Source organism: Drosophila nasuta, chromosome X (genome assembly GCF_023558535.2).
Source record: "Drosophila nasuta strain 15112-1781.00 chromosome X, ASM2355853v1, whole genome shotgun sequence".
Lineage (NCBI taxonomy): Eukaryota > Metazoa > Arthropoda > Insecta > Diptera > Drosophilidae > Drosophila > Drosophila nasuta.
The window spans coordinates 27,014,178-27,040,707 of NC_083459.1; the positions used below are offsets into that span (position 1 = coordinate 27,014,178).

The following is a 26,530-nucleotide window of genomic DNA, read 5'->3' on the forward strand; positions in this document are numbered from 1 at the left end:
GATCACCTATTGTTTTGATATATATACCCGCTACCCAAAGGTTTGAAGGATATCACAAGTTTGTGCCTACGGGAAATGTATGTAATAGATAGAAAGAAGCGTCTCCCAGCCAAAAAGTGTATATACTATCCAAGATCTCACAGATTATTAGAGGTAGAGATATAATTTATCGACAACACTTGTTATCTTTATCAAGTAAATCGTAAAAAATCGAATAGTAAGCTATTTTTGGTGCATAGAATGATAACTGTAGTATTTATCTTTCCTGAAAACTTGGTTGCGATCAGATACAAGTTGTTGAAGAAATTTGAGAAATGTTTTTGTAAGGCAATTCGGTCTTAATTTCTTTGGTTGACAATCTATGGTATATTTTAAATGAAATACTATATCAATATACCAATTGGTATATTTTAGTATTTTGTAGTTTAGTATATACTGTATACCGAATGTATCCATTGGTATACTTTAGTATGTTAAATAGTATATACTATATACCAAATGTATCGATCGGTATTTTTTAAGGTAAATTTAACACTATATAAAAATAGAGCTATATATTGCAGTATCTCATGTGGTATATTATACAGTTTGAAGCACAAAGCTTACTAGAAACTATTTGCAGGTCTTTCGAGAATATTTTTAATTCCAATTTCCTCTAATTCGCTCACAACCTTTGGTAATTATTTAGCGCAACCTCTTGAAGTAATTTCGCAATTAAGTTTCGCGAGGTGAAAGTCAATGTGGGGTTAAAATTCAAAGAGCAATGAATAGAAAATCGTTGTTGTTTATTTTTGTTTCATTTGTTGTTGTTGCTGTTGATGTTGTATATACATTTTAATGCAATTAGCACAATGACAATGCCAAATGTGTTGTTGTTGTTCTTGTGCAAAGTTGAACAAAAGCAAAATAAAAAAAAAAAACAAAAAATTCCATTACAAATTCCAATTCAACCGCGAAAATTAGCGTACAAAAAGTTCAGATAATAAAAAAAAAATAGATATATATATATATAAGGGAGGATAATGTATATTAAATATAAATTACAAAGTATTGCAAATACATGGGTGTGTGTGTGTGTGTGTTGGGTTTATAAATTTACTAAATGTTTGCTAGATAATTGATAATTGATTGACGTTTATCGCAAGTCATCATCGTTTAATTTTAGGCTCTTAAATAACTAACACCAGCTACGTCGGTCGAACGAACGAACGAACGTTTAAGAATCGAAAAGCGAAAGCGCAGCAGTACAAATATATACATACATATATATATGGTATATATCTGTTTAGTATATAAACATAAAAGTACAAGTAAAACACTGTCACGAAAATCAAATATGAAACTGGAATGGCTGCAGGTATTTAACATGATCATCATCGTAAAGTATCTGCCTACAAATAAAGTGTATTTTAACATAATCATCGTCAAAATATATATATATATATAGATATATATGTATATATGTACAGTGCACCAGAACGAGCGAGACAGCGCGAGAGAGTGAAAGAATAGGAAGCAGAATTAAGGAAGTTACACTACGCTACGAATGGAAGGAATCGACAACGCATCATCATCATCATCACACAGACAGAGCTCGATTTTCCCCACATACATATACATACTATATATAAAAGCTACAGCTTCTGTTTGCCCCGATTATTGTTAGTTCTCTTGTGTTGTGTTTGTGTTTTGTGCTCAATGATCGCTTGAAGGCTCCTGAAGTTGACTTGATTGCTTGCGTTTGCTGCTGCAACTGCAGCTGCTTACGATCCAAAGTGCTCCTTGTCCTGATCGATGGTCTCGAACTCGTAGTTGCCACGGCCATCGAACTGCAGATAGTAATCGTGATGCACCCACAACGATTTGCGATGCGACACCGTAAAGAGCGTAATGCCCGCCTCACGGCAATAGCTATACATCTTGCCCTCGACATCCACCGACACGGCGCTGGTGCACTCATCGAGGATCGCAAACTGCGGCTTGTGATAGAAGAGTCGGGCCATCGCGATGCGCTGCTTCTCGCCACCGGACAACACATCGATCCAGTCCTCGATCGCATCGAGGCCATTCTCCCGCTGCTCCAGATACGTCAGCTGCACAATGTCCAGGAAGTGCAACAGATCCTCATCGGAGCGGCCCAGACGGCGCATATCGTCGCGTGTATGCGGATAGATGATCTGCGTAAAGAATGAATTAGGGTTGTAGCTTAAACAGAAGTTACTTTCAAAGAAGATAAAGACTATGAATATAGAAATGCTTTCACGCAATTTTAAACCAACAAATAACAACCCACTAGACTGTTAGACTCCCACTACCTATTTTCAATACCAGCATATTCTAAAAATATACCAAATTATTATACCAAAAATACTAAATTATACCGAAGGCTATATACGGTAGATCGATATAATATTCCCAAATAAAACCATATTCTAAAATATACCAAATTAATATACCTAACAAAAGCTGAAGTATGCCGATATGGTATTACCATATAAAACATTATTCTAAAAATATATATATATATAAAAAATACCGAATTGTACTGAAGGCTATATATGGTATATCGATATAGCATTGCAATATAAAACCATATTATGAAAATATATCAAATTAATATACCGAAAATAATCAAATTATACATTGCATTCGTTAACACAGTATAAAACAAACCAGATTGCCACACAATATTAGTTCTCTTTTCAGATTTCTCGTGATTTTAGCTTCAAAATTCTATTCGATTGTCGAAAAAGAATTATAGCTCTATCTCGTATAGTCTCTGATACCTGGATGCTCTTACGGACAGACGGACGGATAGACAGACAGACGGACATGGCTATATAATTTGTTTATGGAGTGGGAGATGACTACCTCTGAATGTTACGTATATTTTCTGTAAGCACAATGCTATAATACCCTTCTAAAAAGAGTTTTTACAAAGGAGATTAAAGCTAAAGCTATGAATATAGCTGGAGAAATACTTTAACGCACTATTAAACCAAATATATTCATAATCGTATTCACATTCATCAACTTTACCTGATCACGCAAACTGCCGAGCGTCATGTAGGGCCTTTGTGGAATGTAGAAAAGCTTGCCGCGCGACGGCTTCGTGACCTTGCCACCCCACGTGGGCCACAGTTCGCCGAGAATGCGGAACAGCGATGATTTGCCACAGCCATTGGGACCACAGACCAGCACATTGGTGCCAGACCTAAAAACCAAATAGCCAATTAAAACAAATCTCAAATGAAAGCGAAAGCGAAAGGGTTCAAATAACGCACTTGACTTCGAAGGTGAGCTCCTTGAGCAGCACATCGCCATTGGGAGTGACCAGCGGCACCTTCTCGAACCGAATGATATTGTCCTCGAAGCACATGATGCCCTTGTTGGGACCAAAGCTGCCAGCGGCGGAGGCATCGCCATCGCCATTCGGCGTCAGGCTGTTGCCATTGACCATGGTGCGCTCGTAGGTGCCCTTATTGAGATCGCCGAGCACCTTGATCAGCTCGGTCATGCGTGCCGTGAAGCCAGCCAGACGGGACATCTCACGTCCGGCCAACACCAGACGTCCGATGGCCTCGGCCAGCTTGATCAGCATGCGTCCGTACGTGTAATAGGCCTGTAGACGTTGACCGCTCTGCTCGCCGGACAGCAGCGGATGATTCTTGGTGAAGAATGGTATCGACACCGCATAGAAGCCCACAATCGATGCAAAGTCTACAAAAAAGTGAAAGGAAATAAGTAAGACGAGATTTACAAAGCATAGTTCACAAATCACACTCACATTTGCCCACAATGTTGTCCACAATGCCCATGCTAACACGGAATTCGAGGAATTTGCGCAGATGCGAACGCAGCTTCGAGTAGCTGGCCAAGAGTGTGAGCTTCTCACGCACATTGCCTTGGTAGAAGGCCACCTCCTCGGAGTTGGTGATCAGCCTGCTGTTCACATAACGGAATTCACCCTCCAGCTTCTGCTCCTCGACGGTCAGACGACCCGTTGGACGACGCAGCCGGGTAAGGAAAATGCCAGCGAAGAGCAGATAAAGCATCAGTATCGATGGCGTCTTGCCGCCCAGATTCACAGTCAATCGATAAACATAGATAAAGATGTCCAGCACCGGCTTACTGATGTTCGAATACAGCTCCGTGGCGCTCTCGCAGAACTTGTCAATGTCCGTGGTCAGCAGCTGATCGGCGTTGGCTATTCGGTTATCCAAATTCGACATTTTGTAGTACGTGTAACCGCTGGAAAATAAAATAATTATTATTATTAATTTCTTCACTAAACTTTAGCATAATTTGTAGAGTTGCTTTCTTAGGCTTACTGTCGAAATTGGCTTCACTTTGATAGTATTTTCTTGAAATCTTGATATCTACACTACTTTAAATGAGGATGTCTCATACATGAAACAATATTTGATCCATTATGATAGTCTTGATATGAATTCATAAATGCACACACAATTTGCACTCCATTGAGATAGTTTTGACATCAGCTTAAAGCTTAATATAAATCTTGCCAACATTTGTCCATCATTTCACATCCTTCGCAAGGAAAACTTTTCTTCTCATTCACTTGAGGTATTGACTGTACAGAAGATGCTTCACTTTTAGAGCATTTTGTTGAAATTTAAACTACATACTTTAAATGAGACTGTTTCATAAATGTGCAAGCGATCTGCACTCCATTGAGATAGTCTTGATATGAATTCATAAATGTGCAAACAATTAGCACTCTATCTTGATATGAACTTCGATCATTATATTTCCTTCAACTTCTGAATGAATCTTGCTAACATTTATCCATCATTTCACATCCAGCTTTAAGGAAAACCCGTCTTCCTACTCACTTGAGGTATTGACTGTACAGATGATGCGTCAGATTTGTGCGGAAACGCAACTTCAGTTCGCCCAAACTCCATTTCAACACATTGGTAACCACGGAAATCTACAAAAAGAACAGTAGTGTGATTAATATTCATCCGGGAGAAAGGGAAAGGAAAAAAAACGTACCGCTGGCAGGGCAGCAAGATATTTGAGTAGCGCCGTCTTGAACTTGGCACGATTCATGTGTATGATTGTGCTCTCCACAACGGTGGCATTTTGAATCATCCAAATGTCGCTGACCGAGCGTCCAATTAATGTGACAGCAATCAGCATCAACAGACCCGTCTCCATGCACCAGAATCTGGGCACAAGTATGGCTGCAAAACACACACACACACACGCAAAAAAAAGCATAACGATAAACTCTTAATTAGCAGCTGAACATAATAATTAATGTTTGCCAACTTACGCAACAGCTCTCGCAGTTGTTTGAAGAATACTGAATTCACATGCGCCTTATTCGACTTTTTGTCCTTCTTTTCAGCGATCGTGTATTGAATTTTGTCTTCATAGCCTGATTTCCTGCAAAAGTCAACGGGAATAGGAATTCAATTAGTAAAGTTACTGTCGATTAGTTTCAAATTAATGTGCAATTTAACTTAATCGCAGCCAAGTTCTGTGCTCATTAAAGTGGCCTTAATAATAATTTCCCTTAAGCACAATTCAACAATGTTCTACAAATAAGATTGCATTTAAGCGTAGTCAAGTGTTGTGCTCTATAGCAGCTCAGTATAGCTGCCTTAATAATAATTTTACTTAAGTGCAACTAAATAATGTTCTACAAATAATATTGCACTTAAGCGCAGCTAAGAGTTGTAGCTGCCTCAATAATAATTTTATTTACATACAACTAAATAACATTGCACTTAATCGCAGGTAAATGTAGTACTTTATAGTAGCTCATTATAGCTACATAAGTAATAATTTAACTTAAATGTTCTACAAATAACTTTGCTCTATAGTGGCTCATTATAGATGAATTAATAATAAGTTAACTTAAGCGCCATTAAGTGTTGTGCTCTATAGTAGCTCAGTAGTAGCTATAGTAGCTGCCCCAATAATAACTTCCCTTAAGTACCACTAAACAATGTTCTACAAATGAGATTGCATTTAAGCGTAGTCAAGTGTTGTAGCTGTCTTAATAATCATTTTACTTAAGTGCAACTAAATAACATTAAGCAAATAACATTGCACTGAGTGTTGTGCTCTAATTCATTATAGCTGTCTTATTAATATTCTCACTTAAGTGCAACTAAATAATGTTCCACAAATAACAGTGCACTTAAGCGCAGCTAAGAATTGTGCTCTATTGTAGCACATTACAGCTGCCCTAATACTTAATAATGCATTCAAGATAACTACAATAGAATTATATTTATTTTACTTAGCTATTTATGTTAAATGCATTCAAGGATAACAGCACGTTCGCAAGGTGAGGCATTTAAGCACGTTTTACTAATGCAAACGCGCAGTTGAATGGTGTATTCATTGCATTGTTCAGATAGTCGGTATAAAGTGCAGTTTCTATACTTAAATACACATTAAAAATAATTGCATTTGATAACATTTTTTATGCAATAAAACGTTGTTTTGATTTAAATGCATTTTTAGGATATCTGCCAAATTTCTTGTGACTTAGACAATTAACCATTTTGCTAAAATAAAGTGCAGTATAATAACGTTGTACTAACTTTAGGATAACTGCCAAATTTCTTGTGACTTGGTAGAGAAAGGATATTACACATTTGACTATAGTAAAGTATACAGCAATATATTTAATTGTCTTTTGCCACAAAGTCACAATAAATTTGGCAGTTATTCTAAAAATAGAAAATAAAATAACGTACTAACTTAATCAACTAACTACAACAGGTCTGCGGTAATTTATGTAAATATTGACATTAAAATGATTATCATTAATTTTATCGCAAAGATAATTACACAACAATTAGCATAATTGTTTATTCAGAAATGTTACATTTATGAAACTTTGAAAGCTTTTATTAATGTTTGGCAAAAGTTCAATTTAAGAAACTTTGTAAGCTTTTCTATTCCCAAATTGTGGCATATGTTTTTATTAAGAAATGTTTCCGGTAATATAAAAAGAGAAGTAAAAGGAAGTGAGTTGCTTAGACTCGAGTTATATATATCAAGTTAAATTCCAGATATACGTGTTCCTATTCAAGTTGAAAATGAATTTCGCAACAACAACAACAACAACAAGAGCCAGACGTGTTGTGAAGCACCTTTGAACCATTTTGCTTTCCTGAACAGAATAAATGCAATTAAAAATGTTAATGACTCACTAAAAAAAAAAAGAAGATAGAGAGAGACAGCGAGTAAAATTAGAAAGGTGGACAGCAATGTTAATTATCGCATTTACTAGCAATATACAACTTATGTTATAAACCGGAATATCAAAGTCTTACTATCTGACTATATAGTAGTGTGGTCAGGTCTTAATAGATATGCATAATCTATAGCGAGTTTTCAAATAATACCTAGTCACTACTACCATTAACAACAACAGCAAGTCGAAGTAAATGGATGATATAACATTATCGTGATGATCATCAGCGAAGAGCAATATAAAATATGGCTAACACAGCTCGATTTGGACTTTGTGAAATAGAAGAGGACGACGACGACGACGGGCAAAGGGCGAATTGTGAATTGCGAAGCTCAGCGCAGCTTATCGATGGTTGGGTCATGGTATGATGTTGCGGATTGTGGACTGTGGATTCTAGAATCTGGAATGTGGATCGTGGATTGTGGGTGGTGGGCAAAGATTGCGGTTAGCTCTTATCGCTGAGGTGTCGTGTCGCATGTCGCATGCCTTAAGACTGACAAAATGTGACTTCTTAACTAAAAGTTGATGATTCGCGATGACTTGCACAAATTACCATATATATATATTTATATATACATACGTATTTCATCTTGTTTTCTATGTTTTTTCCTTTTTTCGCTATTCTTAATTTATTTATGTTTTTTTTGTTAGTCGTTGGCTGGCTAGCCGGTTAAACTTTTGTTGCCCATTTCTATCACACACACGCATTGTGTTTATATTAAAGCCCATTTGTGGATCGTACATTTGTGTGCGTGTGTGTGTGTGTGTCAGTGCGTCTGGAATGCGCTGATTGCGTTGGTATGCGAGAGAGAGAAAGGGAAGGCAAAGGAGAAGGAGAAGGGGCGATTGGATGACGTGTAACACGTGTTCGGGTCCGTAGGTCGGTCAATCGCATCAATTTGCGATTGCCACTTGAGATTTAACCGATACTTAGAGATGTGACTAATTCTCAGAAATCGTAATCAACTTTGAATGTTTTCAACCATCAATAAATTACTGTTTTTTCCCTACCTCTTAACTATAATCAACAAAACTAACATACATAAATAAAAACTATGAATAATTTAATTTTGAGTACACAAAATAAAAATCATAATTATTAATTTATATTGATGGTATACAAAGACTAAAGACAATTGTGAAATCATAATGTAGAAATCTTAACTTTCAACCAACAATAAATTACTGTATTCCCCCACTTATACTAGAGAACACTAAAATATATGAAAACTACAAGTTTAATTTCGAGTACCCATAATAAAGATCATAAATTATGACTAACGACGAAAATCATACACATTGAAATATATATGATTAATAATAATAAAATCATTTATGATTTTCACATATTTTTCAATTTTATATTTTTTTTAATTAAAGTATTTACTATATTTCATATTTCCTCAATAATTTAACATAGTAAGCTTTGTCAACTTTTTTTGGACTTTATCCCCTTTTGTAACAGTGCATTTTTGCAATTTAAAATTTTCATATCGAAATTGGTTTTCATTTTCAAATGCTTGCAATGGTTGGGTTTCAATGATCGTGAAAAGTCTTTCAATGCCAAAAAAGACGCAAAACAATAAAAACGTGAATTTGGAAATGACGAACAATTTTCTTGGATTTTTAATTGCCCCGCACAGACGATTGTAAAATACTTTGTAAGTAAGATTGGTTTCCCCTTGTTTACAGACATTCTTATCGCATAGATTAACGATAACGATAAGTTCGCAGTTACAATAATCGTTTTGTTGGCTCGTGAAATCGTTTTGAACCTCGACCATCTCTAATCGATGCGATGACTTGCTGTTATCAGCTAGTTGTTGCTGTTAATCGTTGTGATTAATCTATTTAACTGGCCCAAACGAAGCCACAGCAACTAAAATCCCCGCAAATAAAACAAAAACACAAACACAGTCACAAAAAAAGCACACACAATTTACTCGCAGGTGTTTCAGGGTAATTAAAGAAGTTGGAAGAGGAAAACAAAAACAACAACACAATTGTAAATATCTACAGATATTGCGTACACACACAGACACAGACACAGGGAGCAACAGGCGATATGCGAATCGCAGTTTATCTCTGCTTTCGCCTATTTTGTTGGCTCTTGAAGTTTGGCCAGTTTTGAGACCAAGCGAATTTGCTGTTGATTAACACACAAGCTAGACAACAAAAAGTCGCAGCAACAACAATCATAATAAGAAGACTACGTCAGAAGCACACCAATACATAAACACAACTGTGTGTGTGGAAGTATTACTGCCGGCATTTCATTGTCGACGGACAAGTTAACACACACAAAAGATGAGAGGAGAAGCAAAAGAAGAAAAAAAAAACTGATTAGACGTTCGCTTAGCATACTTGTGTGTGTGTGTGTGTGTGTGAAAGATCGACAGATTTGTAACGGCAATTTTTGCCGGGTGCAAAGTTCAATGCTGTTTGTTGTTGTTATTTCCTCTTTCCATATCCATATTTAAATACACACGTGTGACCCGCTCCCCAAATCTAAAGCAAATACTATGACAAATACTTGTTATCTGCATTCAGTTTTTATCTATAATTGATTCTACGTTTTTCCTCCATTGCGCTTCCTGTCTGCACTCTTCTATATGTATGCATGTACATATGTACATATGTATGTGTGCTTTAGTCACAGGGTGTAAATGTTTTCACGCAATTTCACGTTCTAAATAGCGTGCATATTGTGTTTTTCTAATTTTGAGTGTGAGCAGGTGCATGTGTCAAGCAATTTGAATTATGCAAATTGGTAAAACAAAAAACCAATGCGCAACGATCACACAATAAAAACTGTAACACACACACACACACACACACACACACATTGCAGAATGCATAATGCTTTCCAATTGTGAACAGCCGATGAACTTTTACATGTGAATTGCATTTTAGCAGCGCTGTTAGCACTAAAAAAAAAATGCTTCTTCAATGGCAATTTTAATAAGTTAGAAAATATGCTTAAATTGTCAAGCACACAAAATAATTACGCAATAGGTGGCAATGAAAAATAAATACGTACACACACACACATACACACATATTGTAGAATGGCATTTTGCCGAAAAGTAAACAAAAATTAGCATTCATTGGGGCAAGTGTGTGAACTCCAAAGGCGGAATAACACACAGCAACAGTGGGTAACAACAACAGCAACAACAGCAATAACAACATCAAAATGCTCATAGCACAATTAAGCAGCAGCAACGAGTGTTGCCAAATGCTCGCAATTACTGAAAACTCGATCGTATTGGCAACGCGCGCATGCCTTTCCAATACCAATGGTAACGGAACACCACAAAGCAACAAAGCAAGTAGTCAGTGGAAGCGGCGAGCTTTCAAAAGTGCATGCGTGCGTAGCCAGTGTTGCCAACAGCGCTTTTTTTCCCATCAAAACTGGCCTTTTTATTACATTTCGCTTTGCCATTTTTTTCGTTTTAAATGCTGTGAATCTTTTGTTTTCGAAAATACACCAAAGATGCTAAGATAAGTTTCTTGGTAATAATCTATATATGTATGTATGAAGTAAATATTTTGAGTTGGCATTATTTTTTTGCTTTTTTTTGGCTATCTTCCCGCTATATATAGCCTTGTGGCAGCACTGATGCGTAATCTGCAGGCGCAGACAAAATGCCAATAGTCATGCTCATCAATTGAGGACAGTAAACAGCAATAACTGACAACACCCAGCAATAATGTTTATTACGTTAAGAGTTCATACACACACACACACACACACACACATACACTTGTCATCGAATTATGACACACGCAGTCAATTACACATACATAAGTAATGAACCGGCAACTGCATGCATACATACATATGTATGTATGTGTGTGTGCGCATTGATTGAGTTTTGTCTGCCGTTGGTCGGTGTCTGTGTCTGCATGTCAAAGTTGTTGCACTTTAGCTTCCAACGAATTTGCATCAGGCGTTTTTTTAACACCTTCCTTTGTCAATTGCCTAGAATACAAAACTGTGAATGCAAAACACTGTGTGTGGCTCATGGGAAGGGGAAAAAAGGGGGATGGACAACCACACTATTATACTACAGGTTATTTAGTTTAGAATTTCAATTTCAATTAATTGTCAAGCGCCATTGCCATTGCCAACAATGTACATACATATGTATGTATGTCAGTATGTAGGGCAATGCAATTACTTAACTGTGCTCGTTAATGGTGAAAAGAATATCCAACATTATGATGTTAATGGAAATGTAATAGATCTACGATAAGTGTGTACTTTATTTTGTGTATAATTAATTGCATATTCTTACTACAAATATCTAATGCAATTTTCGAAAAATGTTGTTTTGCCATTCGCCACGATAAGCGGCAAGCATTAAATTGTATCGTTGGCTCCCTCTTCCCCTCCCCCAATTGTCATCCTGCTCGCACACATACATATGAATATTAGTTTGTGCACATTCCACATTGGTTGTCGGCAATATTGACTACTTAGTCTAATTGTGACCGTCATGCAAACAAACATTTGATCACAATTTCAATTAATTATATCAAAAGGGTTGTATATACACTATATAAATAATATATGTTGTAAATTATATGGATTTGTCTGTCAGGTGCACTTCAGCGAGAAGCACGCGTACTTCGTTAATTGAGATTTTTTGGCTAGCATAGCGATTAGATATTGGGTTTTTATTTTATTACGGAAAACGGTCATAACAACAATGAAACGCCCTTTTACGCTTATCGGCCGTGCGAAATCTATTAAAACATTGCGCTCGATATCGAAGCACAGGTGGCTGTAGAAGGGTGGAAAGGGAGGGGAGCAAGGGTCAAACAGAGCAATTAAATTTGTTACACACATGTGTGCATGCATTAAGAAATGAACAACTACTAAAAAAAAAAAAGAGCGGGGTCACACTAGCTGACACACACGAACTAAAGTCCATCTCTCTAAATAATTGCGATCACTTGCAATCAGCTGAAGGGCAATTGCCATAGTTATCGTTATCGTACTTTGCCGTCGTCGATATTATTATTATTGTTGTTGTTGTTGCTGCTGCTGCTGTCCTTGAACAGCAAGCAAGCAGCTGTAGCTGCTGTAGGCGCTTCAAAATAGGGCAAGCGAAAACCAGTTGGGAGCGCATCATACGATCCACACAGACACACGCACACACAGAGACGTGCGTAAACAAAGATCTTTCAATGTCAATAAATTGCTGGGGAGACTGCAAGACCTTTCCCAATGTTTTATTGGTGTTTTTGTTGTTTTTTTTTTTTGTGATCTTACCTTTTTTTGTTGGACATTTTGCCGTATGCGATTATCCATAACGCTGCCGTCATCCCCGCCACGCCGACGATGGCGCTTTGATTGTGCGCCAATTTACTCAACGCTGGAGCCATTTTTTTCTTCTCTTTTTTACACACACACGCACAGTTTTTTTTTGTAATACGTTAGACTCGCCTACGCACTCGCACACACACACTCACGTGGGAGCACTCGAAAAAAAAAACTATAAAATGATTTGATACGTTGTTGCTATTTGGTTATTTATCCTGCGTTGCAACCCTGCTGCTCTCTGCTCGCTCACTCACTCGCACTCGCACGCCCTCTCTGTTTGGTCTGCGTAATAACAGTAACCCAGCCCTGGCCTCCAACTCCTGGAAACTGCCTTAATGCCTGTGTTTATTGTGTATATGTGTGTGTGTGTGTGATTTCGTTGTGAATTGTCTGCTAGTCGTCGTTGCACTATTATTTACATAGACATTAAATATTATGCATCGCTCTCTTTGGCTAACAATTACACTACACGTTGCTGCTGTTGTTGTTGAAAGCTCGGAGACTGTGCGAGAGTAGTTTATTGTGAAAGTGTCCAAGCGGGACTTGTGCAAGGCAACTGATCAACAATTAACAACAGTTTTGGTTTATTAATACGTTGGACTCTTGGTACGTTTGTGTTTTATATACGTTTCACACCCGCAGCAAGTCAAAATAAAACAACACGTCCGAACTCCGGCGGAACAACAACAACTGTGAAGATTACCCATCAGCGTGACCGCCCAGCTTAATTTTCAAATACACCATTATATGGCGACAAATATACCGGCAAAAATACCACCCAATTTCGATTACAAATGCGCAATGTTTTGAAAACTTTTTTTTAGTACATAAAGCACATATTTTGCCTAAAAGCTATATCGAAATGCTAAATGCAAATTCAAAATAAATTTCAGCAAAATGTGCCTTCAAAAGACAAGCTAAAAGCAATTTCCAGTTTTTTCTCGGTATTCTGAAATTGCAATTGAATTGAAAAGGTCACACTGCTCCAAACAAATACTTATCGATGACCCAATTGGTGTACGTTTTGCAACACGAATGTAATATGGCTGCGCGAGCTTGCCACTTTCGTATGTGCAGTAAGATAGAGTGGCAACGCTTGTCAGCTGATCAAAATTTCATAGTCGCATGCAAATTCAAAACATTGGAGCACACTGGCGCTATTTTGTTGTTTGCTCGAGGTGAACATCGCACACACACGAAGCACACGTCACACATACACAAGTGCACACAGATTGGCGAATTTATTTACGAAATTATTGCTTTGCTAGCGCGGTATGTGCAGATAAGTTTATTAATAATTTTGTATTTTATAAGTATTATATACATACGTACATATATGTAAGTTGTATAGAATGATTGTGCCCACATGTGGTGAACATAAGCGTGTAATATATTTCAGATTTCTCGTTGCGACAAACACAAAAAAAACAAACGCCAGTTGAATTCTCGTCGTCGTCTTGGTCGTTTTAATCTTTCCTAAATCGCAGCGCGTTTACCACAGTTAGATAATCGAGAGCAAGCAGCATATCCCCCCGCACCCCTCTTTAAAGTTTCAAGTTCACAAGGTGCGTAGCAAATTGACCCAAAACAAATTGCAATGCAACAACGAAAACAAAAAAAAAATCAATGCATTTTTCTGCATCTGCCGCTGTTCTTGAACTAATTTCACGCACACATCTACATGCATATGCATATGCACCTCAGCGAAGTGTGTGTGTGTGTGTGAGTTGGCAAAGTGTTACCCCACCACCCAAAAAAAGACAAAAGAAAAAGAAAAGAAAACAATAAAAATGGATTATAAAAAGAAGCAACAACAAAAAAAAAAAAAGAACTTAACCTCAAGTGCGTAACAAAACAAACAAAAAACTGAAATTGCTATGCGTTAAATGGTAATAAATTGTCACTACTGATTTTGTTTGGCGTTTTGCGTGTCGCATTCAATTGAATTGCGTGCAAAACAAAAATCGCCGCAATTTACTCGGTGTGTGTGTGTGTGGGTGAGTGTGTGTGCAACAGCTGTTTAACATGCTAATTAGCAATTTGACAGCGCCCTCTACGCACCACGCACTTGGTAATCCAATCGGACGCGATTGCCTTTCGATTCTGATTGGATTTCGTTGCTGATGTGTCAATTGAACTTATAGTGCCTCTGTGTATGTGTGTGTGTGTGATATTAATATATTTATTTTTTTTCGTATTTGTTGAAGTGCTTAATTAAATAAGCGCACGATATCAGTTGTCCTATCAGTTGTCGCTTATCTGATTGGACATTTGCATAGCACTTCCGTTGCATAAGCGTGAAAGAAAAACAACAAAAACATCGACTCTATCAAAGGCTATAAATATAAATATCGCATTTATTAGCCGTTTATTGACGCATCTCTTTAGCACCTGTGTGCTTTAATATTTTTTTTTTACAGTATTTGAGCCCTATATTTATTGTATTTGTTTATGTTCCTCTCCAAATGTTGTTTATAGAGCGAAAAATTGCAAATTAAGCCTTTGATTTGTTGCCTTGAATACGCCACAATTGAGTGCAGTGCACTGAGAGAAATTAAGAGTGTAGTTATAATAATATTTCAATCTACAGTTCAATTAAAGTATCAATTATTAATATAATTTATTTTACAAAAAATTCAAATATTTTAAGTTATTATGAATATACTGCACTGAGAGAAATTAAGAGTGTAGTTTTAATAATATTTCAATTTTACTTTATTTAAAGTATCAATTATTAATATAATTTATTATATTATTATTATATTATGAATATAAAATATATATATAAAAAAGGTATTCTTTTTTGAGTAAATTATAAACACAATTTATAAATTATTATATCTAAAAAAAGTAATATTTTTGAAGTAAATTATATTATTAATGTGCTGAAATAAACATATTCGTTATTAGCCAAATTATTTGCTATTAAAATTATTAATTTAATACTTTTGCTGAATTAAACATGATCATTATTTTCCTAAGCTATAATAAAGCAATTTATTTTTTAATAGATTGTAATTTATTATTTTCTGAGCAATTGAGCAATTAAATTAACCAGTTTTAATGTAATTTATTGTTAATTTATTATTTCCTTTCGATTTGAGCATTTTAATTTATTTGCAACATAAGTAAGCATATTTAAAATGAAATGATTATATTAATAATTAATTTATTTGAAGGTTATTTATGTTTTATTAAGTATTTCCTTTCGATTTGGGCAATTTAATTTATTGGAACATATTTAAAATGAAATGATTATATTAATAATTTGTCAAATTATTATTGAAAAAGACTTTTCAATGAACTCTAAATCTTTAATATTTTCAAAGCTTAAATATCACATACAATAAATAAATTCCTTCTTCGTTTTAATTGAAGAACAAGTTCAATAAAACTGTTTAGAAGCCTTTAATATTTTATGAAACTTTATCATCCACTCAACAATAGAGGAAGCTCTCAACAAAACACTTGCTATAAAGTACTTTGATCTCGCTGTTCTTGAAGTTCAGCAATTATACTTGGTATTAATAGCAGTGTTTGTTTATTGTTAAACATATGGAAAGTGTAGTGTGTTTTATTTTTTTTATTTTTTGTTATTATTGTCATGTTTTTCGTCGGCATTTCAATTCTTTTTTTGGCACAGACTTTCACTCTTGCTGTCTCTCTCTCTGTCTTGTGTCTCATTTCACTGAGCTGTCTCATTACGCAATTGGCGATTCAAAGTACAATAATTGCCAGCTAGAATAAACCTTGTGCGCTTGTCTGTTGTCTTTGTTGATGTGTCCGACTATATATATGTATATAGTATATAAATCTGTATAGCATAAGCTCAGACTGGACGTCACTGATAACAACAAATCGTAAAGCTGAAAGTCAAAAGTACACGGCTCAAAAGTACTGCTACTATGAACATAAGGCCAAAATAAATAAATAAATTCATTAAACCGTATACATAATCCCTTTAGCTACTATTTTGGCAACTGACATCGCTGATAAGACAGCGACATGGATAAGAGTTATCTACAAACTCACAATTGCCATAATTAACCAATTGTTGCCTTGGCGGCATTTTGAATGAGCGCAATACGCAATGATCGAATGTTATCGATATTGGCAATGTATCGAACTGATGCGCAGTGTGACCACATGCGGGCAGACACAAAAATGTTCGTTTGCTTGAGGACTTGTGTCCGTTATAAACGGACAAAAAAAGCTCGCAGCCATCAGCTAATTGCATTCTTGCTGTACTTTCGGATGTTCATAATTATAATTAGCTAATGGCAACTTTTGCGTCTTGGCCTCTCACACTCACACACACACACAAGTGTGAACTGTAAAACCGGTTAATTGTTTATTTATATAATTGAATTGCGGGCTGTTGCCGAGTACAATAAATATGTGTATCGATATGGCACAAGTCATAAAATGATTTCGCTAATCTTATCGCTATTGATGATAATAGCACCGGCCCCCCTTTCCCTACACTCCCCTTCTACATACGTCGTGGCAATGCCAATGCCAATAATAACAAAAACCAAGAACAACAAAAAGCAAAAAGCACACTTCAACAGCAGCTCTTATAAATCAAGCTTAGCGCAGGCGACGACGCTCTTATACACATACATGCATACACACCAACTGAGAGTATGCGTGTGTATTGGTGGTTCGGCTGCTGCTCGCAATGATGACGACGCCGGGAACAACGCAGCAGCAGAAGCAGCAGCAGCTGCTTCGATTTTTGCACATTTATTAATTTCTGTTTCATCTCATTTGCAGTGAAAAAAGCCAGCTACAACAACTGAACGTTGTGTGTGTTGTGTCTCCGTCTGTGGGTGCAAAATTCAATACTACAAAAAAAAATTCAAAGAGTGTATACAAAATTCACTGTTAAGATGAGCCGTCAACTGCTTAGGAATCCAGCAACAATGCAACGCGCTGCCAGTGCCGTTGCCTCCACTTGTGCCAGAACTTTAACAAGCAGCAGCAGCAGCAGCAGCGGTGGCAGCGCAGTCGCCACAAGGCGTCAACAGCAGCAGCAGCAACAATGTAAACTAACGCCAAGTGTTGGCATACGCCGCTGGAAATCATCGACGCTACATAACAATAACAGCGCTGAGCAGCAGAACCAGAAGCTAACAGGAACGGCGACTGCTACATCGACAGCAACAGCGACAGCGACGCTGCGCCGCAGTCAAACTGAAGCATTGAACGCGCGTGGTAGCCATTCAACTTTTGACGTTCCTTCTCGGTCAGTATTTAATTCCCTATTTGTATTTATTTATTTTTGCTGTGTGTGAACCAGAAAACAAAACAAAAAGAAACGAAAAACGAAAAAAAACCAATAACTAGCAACGAAAAATTTACATTAACATTAACATAACATTTGAATTTTCGTGCGTGTTTCCATGTTAAAAACTTGGACGTGTGTTTTGGTGTTGTTTTCATTTGCGTTTCTTTCTCTCTTTCACTGTGTGTGCGTGTGTGTGTGTTTATCCGTATTTTTTGTTTTGTTTGCTTTTTCCAGCAACATGTCCACCACACAAAAGAACGGCAACCAGAAATGCCTGCAACTGGAGAACATCAATCCCAACTTCATCGTTATGGAGTATGCGGTCCGTGGTCCGCTTGTCATTCGCGCCGGCGAAATTGAAAAGGAACTCGAGAAGGTAAGCAAAGCTCGTCGTAAGTTTGTTGTCTCTTTCCCTTACACACCACCTCCTTCCCCATGCTCGCCTGTCACTCATCATTATTCATGTTCCGCCTTGTAAATTGCCCGAAAAGCGCCACCTATTGAGCGTGGCTTCTTCCCTCACCCTTTTTTTTTTCCCCCATGTCGCTTTCCTTTTTGCTCGGCAATTATTTACGTTGCGTTGTGTGCGCACCTGTTAATCCTTCGTTCCAATTGCATTTCTTTTCGCTCTGAGGGCGTTCTCAATTGCGTGTTGTGTTTGCAATTCGCTAAGTTGTATTTTGGGGAGAGTAAACAGAAAAGCAAATTAGCGACACTTCTTTAGGGGACTCTTTGCAAATTTACATATTATATGGGAAATGTATATTATATTATCTAGAAAAAAATAAAACCTAATTATGAATCTAACACTTAGAACTGTTCACTTGTCAAGTGTTTTAAATAAATATCTATTATAATCAGTTGATTATAAAAAAAAAATTCTCTTCTAAGAGCTGCTAACAAAAAAACCTTTTTATTCATTTTTAATAACAGTAACAAGTGTTTTTTTTATTAGATTAGTTTTTGTAAAAAGTTTTTACAAACCATTGAAGTACAAAAACCTTTTTGTTGTTGCTAAACTTAACTGATTTTGCGTGGCGGTTTTTCTTTGTGCGATATTTGTGCAAATTCATGCTGAAAGCTCTAAAATTGCTTCATTGGTTTATCTAAATATAGTTCTTAATTAGATTCATATATTTTTTGTTTTATCTCGTTTAAGCAGTTAAACTTTAGAGCTGGTTGTATTTAATTAACGCCAAATTAACTCGAAAAGTTTTTTTTTTGGGTTTTTTTCCTCCCATTTTTTGTTGTTGTGTTGTTTATAAGATCTAATGGGTTTGACTCGCAATTGTATTTGTAATTGTTGCTTATTTGTGTTGTTGTTTATCTTTTCAAATGTAAAACGCATGATTTTAATTATTCTCAATTATTGGGGTCACGTTTTTCAATTATCTGCTTTTGAATACGCTTTAGAAGGAGTCTTATAAATTTGATGTTGATTGCGTTATTGATGGGGTTTCTAGACATAGAGACAAATTAAACTTCATTTAAAATGTTGGTATATCTGAGGTTTTTTTTTAATTTACAAATACATATCATATTATTCTACAAATTTTGAAGAATTTTGGTATGTTTAAAAATATTTTTTTATTTACAATTATTACGAATATTTTTATTTTATAATTCTAAAATATAAAAGTAATTTAGGTAAATTGAAAAATGTAAGCAAAGTATGCTCCAAACGTATTTCTTTCTTTCAAACGCATTTCTTGTAGTTTCCGATAAGAGTATTAAATCTTCGACTTGCTGAACTGAAAGCTGTGTCTATTGTTGACATTCAATTATATTGAGCTTAAGCTGAATTTGAGACTATAAATACTGCTCCGCTTTAGCGAATTGCTGACAGATGAGCGTGTGTGTGTGTGTAGGTGTGTGTGTCAGTGATGGATTGGTGTGTGTAATTGTAGTTGTAATATTTGGCCCATTGCCCGAAAGCGAAAACGGAAAACGGAGTCAAGTTCAGTGAACGTCCTTCAAAAAGCCGGCAACATCTGCTGGGATTTGCTTTCGCTTCAATTTCATTTTTGCGATATTATGTAAGTAGCTGTAAAAGGAGGCTGGGGACAGCTTACAGAGGAGGCAGCGAGGATGCTGTTGGGTAATTTTGTGTGAGACGCTGTTATTAAACAAACGACAACAACAACAAAGATGGCGCATGAGCCGTGAAGCTTTTTCCCACACTTTTTGTTGTTTCCAGCATTTCTTTTTGTGTTCTTCTACGACGCAAAAACAAAAAAAAAACGTAGAAGATGATGATGATTCTCTTCGAATTTTGTCGACAGTTCGTCAACCCACATTAAAAGTGCAGCGAACACATTTCGCGTCTTTGTTTGCTCTCCATTGTTTGCCTCTTCCTTTCACTTTGCATACTATTTGGTTGTTGTTGTTGTTTGCTTTCGTTGTGACTTCCTCATTCGCCGCGCATTAGAATTCGCTGCTTTTTTTTTGTTTTTCTTCTTCTACTTTTATCAAATGCTTTCAGTTCGCATCAGTGCTCGGCATGCTGCGTATGATAAGGTCGTGACGTTGTCTCGTTTGCCTTTTCCCTCCACTTCCCCTTTCATTTTGGCCCTTTGCCAAATGGGCAACTGTCAATCGCATCGCAAGCATAAATCATTGCTTTCGTTGATCCATCAAGAGTTTGACAGACTTTTAACGGGCGCTGTTAAGTTTGTGGCTTAAGCTGCACTGTTAACATTTCGCTTAACATTAACATTAACATTTCGCTGCTGTTGAAGGTCATCTGTTTAACAGCTGTTAGTTATGACTCCTCTTTACATGATCCTTTGCCCTCTGTTAAACATGAAATGTTAAAAACTAGACAGACTGCTGTTATTCACTTGATTTTTATCTGTGCTTAAAGTAAATTTTAAACAACGTTGCTAAGTTGTATATATTTATTCTATACTTACGATATCAGCGGCAACTTTGGAAATTTTTATGCCTATTGATTATTGATTCGAGTATTGCTGATTATTCTCTACTCTGTTATTGTTGATTTGCTCTCTCAACAGCGATAAATGTTCAGATTACGACACATATTTCAATTGTGCAAACATGTGAACAATACGTGAAATATTTACTATATGTGATAGACAGATATAATATATGCTTAGACTGTGTGTATGTGTGTGTTTGCACTCTTCGCTTGCGGTCGATTCCATAATAAATGACAAACTCAAAAGGTTTGTTTAAGGTTTCAAGTGCCCCCTATAGATATTTATGTGTGTAGGTTTACTTCGCTCAATATGTATGTACATATATATATATATAGACATATATAGTTGTACCTAGTAGGTCTACTTGTTGCTAATTTAATGAGCTACTTGTCAGGTGTTTTGGTTGAAAGCTTCACAAGCAGCTGGCAAATTCGACTCAACAACTGGTATATTCATTGCTTCATACCCTGTAGGTAAAATATTTATAGTATACACTCGACTATATGAGAAGTTTGTGATTACAGCAATTTCAATTGATAAATTTTGTTTAACAAACTTAAAATTGGTCTATATTATGCATAGTTACCCATTTTAACTGCGAACGAAACATTATAAAAGAAATCTTAGTGAAATTTCGAAAATTCTTTAGCGTATTCACAAATTTCGTAGCAATAAGTATTTTAAAGCTACTATATTATATAGTGGATTAGTTTTGGTATTAATCAGAAGACATTATTTTTTATACACGCTAAAGTCTGACAAAAATTGTCTAAGTTATTAAAGAATTAGTTGCTTAAACTGACAATCTGGTATATGATATATTCGAATGTAGTACAATATTAATATACCACTTGTTATATACTTTTAAGTATGGTACATTTTGTATGTAGTACTTTATTAATATATCATTTGGCAGATTTTTTAATATTATGCAGTGTATTATTTTAGTATATTTTACATAGCGCTGTTTTGCTTTTATTCAAAATGTGTAGCGAGTATCTCACAGTCGAGCACACTCGGTACTGTAGTTTTCTTACTTGTTTTTTGTTTTACTTTGCATTTTCTATTTGTATAACATTTTTCATTTTGTGTTAATGAACAAAAATAAGTAATTATCCCCTTAGATTTACGTAGTTTGTTATATTTTAAGGTTGGTAATTTGAATTTCCGTAGTTACGAGAGTTACGTAGTTCGCAAATGAGAAATGTGCGAACCAAATTAGCAGCTGATTATCGAAGTATGATCTTGGCGTCATTTTCGTTGCTGTTATTATCGTTTCAGTTGCTATTTCGTTGGTATAACAGCTATGCATGACTGCATGCATTATTCATGGAGAGAAGAAGAAGCTTCCTCTCTCAACTTTCGATTGCGCTTCGTGATTTTCTGTGCATTCTTATTCATCAAAACGCTAAATTACACATACGCCCCGCTTGCCCTGCACTCCATTATTTATTTACACAGAGACTATATAGCATGTAGGCATCTACATACATACATTCGTTGGGGGTGTCTGTATCTAAATTGCTTGCTGTCAATTACACCAGACCCAATACACATATTATTACTATATAGTGCCATATATAACAAACAGTTGCTGTTTGCTTGAGTGCATGACACTGCATTGTAGACTCGACTCAAGTTGAGTTGCGTTTTTCCGGCTTGTTTACTTAAGCAAATTAAAGAGTGCTGGAGAAAATGTGAGATAAGCACTGAGGCCATTAAGGAAATTGAACTGCCTTGATAGCGATTGATCAAATTTGCAAATGTCTCATAAACCACCTTGTTTAAATTGACTTTCCCTTTACTCGATGACCTATATTAGTTCCTACAAAACTATATCTGAACTCATCTATCAATTGAAACCTGTTTGCATAGATTTAAATCAGTTGAATTAAATCATTTTCGATTTAACTGAAAGGTGTAATTAGTAAAATTACTTAGAAAGAAAATAGTTCGATAGCGTAGTATAAAAATTTAAGTGGAACGGTTCTTGAACCGGTTCAAAGCCAAGCAATTTTGTTCAAGTTGTATTGCAAATTCAAAATGTGTATGTCAAAGAATGTGAGTTAATGTTTGGAACATGCTTTGAAAACCATCTACGCTTCTATAAATCTTTGAACCGGTTCAAAGCAAAGCAATTTTGTTCAAGTTATATATAATGGGGTTCTTTTGGCATTGTTAAGCGAAGTATAACTCAAAGAATGTAAGTTTATCGTTGGAGCATGCTATGAAAACATGTGGAGCTTGGTTCAGAAAACGGTTCAGCGCAGATATTCGGGGAAGTCTCTTGTTTGCATTGCTGATTTATTATAAACATTGCTTAAACATAAAATAGTTTGTGTAGAATAAGAAATGAAAAATAAAAACACGAACTACGTATATTTAAATCTAAGTGGAGCGGTTCTTGAACCGGTTCATAGCGAAGTAGCTTAGCTTAAGTTATATAAAATTAGGTTCTTCTGGCATTGATAACCAAATTCAAAATTTGTAAAATACTAATGGAATCTCACATTATTGAACATGTTTTGAAAACATATTGAGCGTGGTTCGGAAATGGTTCATCACAGATATTCTGGGATACCTCTTGTTTGCATTGCTGCTTATTATAAAATTTGGGTAAACATAAAATAATTGAATTGTGTAGAATTAGAAATAAAAGTAAAAAGCAAACGACGTTTCTGTTAATCTATGTGGAACAGCTTTTGAACCGGTTCAACGCAAAAGAAATTAATTTAAATAAATTAAATAATAAATTTGTAATTGAATAACACTCAAAGAAATGTTAATTTATCATCAGAGCATGCTATGAAAACATATTGAATGTGGTTCAGTAAACGGTTCAGCAATGAACACATATGGAGCGTGGTTCGGTAAAACGGTTCAGCACAGATTTTGTGGAGTGTTTTTTGTTTACATTGCTGCTTAATTTAATTACTTTCGATTTGCCTCAATTTATCATCGGAACATGCTATGAAAACATATTAAATGTGGTTCAGTAAACGGTTCAGCTATGAACACATATGGAGCGTGGTTCGGCAAACGGTTCAGCACAGATTTTGTGGGGTGTCTCTTGTTTGCTTTGCGGGGGTAATTGGATACGATTAAATGGATGTTGGGCGACCGCAATAATGGGCTTCCCACTCGACCGTACAATAATAATAATAGAGCACGTCAAATAGGTGGAGCATTAACATATTTGATTTGTTTGGGGCACAAAATCAATTGAGCCACAGGCCAGGCATATTAAAATCGCATTAGGTTTCAACGACACTCATTCAATTTGCGCTCAATTGGCAACATGTAATTTGACTAATGCTTTCAATTTCAATTTCAACACTATTCTTTTAGGGAGTGAAGAAACCATTCGACCAGGTGATTCGTGCCAACATTGGCGATTGCCATGCGATGGGCCAACAGCCCTTGACCTTTTTGCGTCAGGTGAGTTTGCAGTCACAGAGAGATAGATATCAAATGCAATTTGTAACCTCTCTTTTTTTTCCCCCATCTTAGTTGTTGGCTCTGACGATGGAACCGCGTCTGCTGAACACTCCGGACTATCCAGCTGATGTGAAGGAGCGCGCTTGCGCTTTGTTGGCCGCATGCCAAGGCGGCTCGATGGGTTCGTACACCGATTCGGCGGGCTTGGAGCATGTGCGTCGTCAGGTGGCCTCATTCATTAAGGAACGCGATGGCGGCGTCGACTGCGATTGGCAGAATATTTATCTAACTGGCGGCGCCTCGCCAGGCATCAAGAGCATCCTCTCGCTGCTGCAGTAAGTCACAGATCATAGCACATACTTATAACAACTAGTTAACGACTCTCTCTTGCAGTTGCCATGTGGAGGAAAAGTTGCCGGGCATCATGGTGCCCATACCACAGTATCCATTGTACTCGGCCACCATCGCTGAATATGGCATGAGCAAGATCGATTATTACTTGGATGAGGCCAACAAATGGGGACTGAATCGCAAGGAGCTGCAACGCGCCTACGATGAGGCCAAGACTCAATGCAATCCTCGTGCTCTGGTCATCATCAATCCCGGCAATCCCACCGGCCAGGTGCTGTCGCGTCAAAACATCGAGGAGATCATCAAATTCGCCCAGGAGAATCAACTCTTGCTACTCGCCGATGAGGTGTACCAGGCCAATGTCTACGACAAGGACTCCAAGTTCCATTCGTTCAAGAAGGTGATGCACGAGATGGGTGAACCGTATCGCAGCCAAGAGCTGGTCAGTTTCCTGTCGGTGTCAAAGGGTTTCCTCGGCGAATGCGGCATTCGTGGCGGCTACATGGAGGTGATCAACCTGTGTCCTCAGGTCAAAGCGATGCTCACCAAATCGATTACCGCATCGTTGTGCAGCACCACCGCTGGCCAGGTGGCTGTCAGTGCTCTGGTGAATCCACCACGTGCCGGCGAACCTTCGTTTGAGCTGTACAACAAGGAGAAGAACGCTGTATTGGATGCGTTGAAGGAGCGCGCCGAATTGGTCCACAAGACGTTCAGCAGCTTCGAGGGTTACACGGTGAATCCCGTGCAGGGAGCGATGTATGTGTTCCCCCGTGTGGAGATACCGCCCAAGGCGGTGGAGGCAGCCAAGGCCAAGAAAATGGCACCCGATGCCTTATATGCATTTGAACTGCTCGAGTCGACGGGTGAGTTTTTCCACCTCGAAAGTTAATAAAAACTGATAATTAATCGACAACTCTTTCTCTTTAAGGTATCTGCGTTGTGCCTGGCAGCGGATTTGGTCAGTTGCCTGGCACCTATCACTTCCGCAGCACCATCTTGCCGCAGACGGACAAGCTGAAGCTCATGTTGGAGAAGTTCCGTCAATTCCACTTGGACTTCATGAAGAAATACAAATAGAGCGGACAACACACTGATGATATTTTCCTCACACACACACACACACACACCTCAACGCAACTTCGATGACGTTCGACGATCCCAGTTCACGTCTTTAATATATTTTTTTCATTTTTTTTTTTTATTTTTCAAAAAATAATTAAATTGTTACAAAAATACTAACTCTATACTCTTTTGACTGGTTTCAAGCGATCCCCAAACATTACTCTATCTATACTATTAATTATATGGCAATTGAGGTTTGATTTAATTCCTTGATTTATCGCAAAACTAATTGGACATGATGATGAACTAAATTGACAATAATATTGTTCTTGTTTTAATTGCTTTGTTGCAAAATAATAATTAGTATATACATTGGATATTGTTAATAATAGAATGAGCGTTATATATTTATCACATATTGATGTAGCTCCCCCCTATATGATAATCCCTATATATGTATGTATAATGTCGTACATCGCACACTTTTATGTCCTTGCGCGAAGTCATTACTTGATGTTAAAACATAAAACATATATTGTATTGTTGTTAAATATATATATATATACATACTATGATATATCAAATATGCATTCAATTGGCATTCAATATCGTATTCTTAAAAGAGACGCCTAAAAGTATGCATCACTAAGCTGGAGAAGCATGTGGAGTTATCACCTCCCCCCCATATATAATATTATACAGCACTCACGCAACAAAAAAATAACTCAACATAACTCTAGCATTTATCAATAGATCATTGTGAAATTTTCAAGACTACAACAAAGTCGAATTTCTAAAATATATATGTGCAAAAAATACCAAAATATATTGCATTTCTTTTCACAGCTCTCTCTAGCACATTCCTTCTCAGA

The 26,530-nt window shown here is 36.7% G+C and overlaps 2 protein-coding genes across 2 annotated transcripts; one reads left to right on the plus strand and one right to left on the minus strand.

Moving 5' to 3' along the window:
- Positions 1 to 768: 768 nt before the first annotated feature.
- On the minus strand, positions 769 to 13,267 carry LOC132797406 (ATP-binding cassette sub-family D member 3). The gene is made up of 8 exons (XM_060809177.1): positions 12,525 to 13,267; positions 5,303 to 5,415; positions 5,020 to 5,210; positions 4,857 to 4,954; positions 3,788 to 4,251; positions 3,285 to 3,720; positions 3,040 to 3,214; positions 769 to 2,177 (listed from the first exon to the last, which is right to left on the minus strand). The coding sequence occupies exons 1-8, from the start codon at positions 12,635 to 12,637 to the stop codon at positions 1,764 to 1,766; spliced, it is 2,004 nt and encodes a 667-aa protein (XP_060665160.1). The 5' UTR covers positions 12,638 to 13,267; the 3' UTR covers positions 769 to 1,763.
- A 455-nt stretch (positions 13,268 to 13,722) lies between these two features.
- On the plus strand, positions 13,723 to 26,244 carry LOC132797408 (alanine aminotransferase 2). Its single transcript, XM_060809178.1, has 7 exons — positions 13,723 to 13,847; positions 17,352 to 17,823; positions 18,100 to 18,241; positions 24,153 to 24,242; positions 24,315 to 24,577; positions 24,636 to 25,459; positions 25,525 to 26,244. Exons 2-7 carry the CDS (start codon positions 17,468 to 17,470, stop codon positions 25,671 to 25,673), a joined length of 1,824 nt encoding a protein of 607 aa, XP_060665161.1. The 5' UTR covers positions 13,723 to 13,847; positions 17,352 to 17,467; the 3' UTR covers positions 25,674 to 26,244.
- The last annotated feature ends 286 nt before the right edge of the window (positions 26,245 to 26,530 follow it).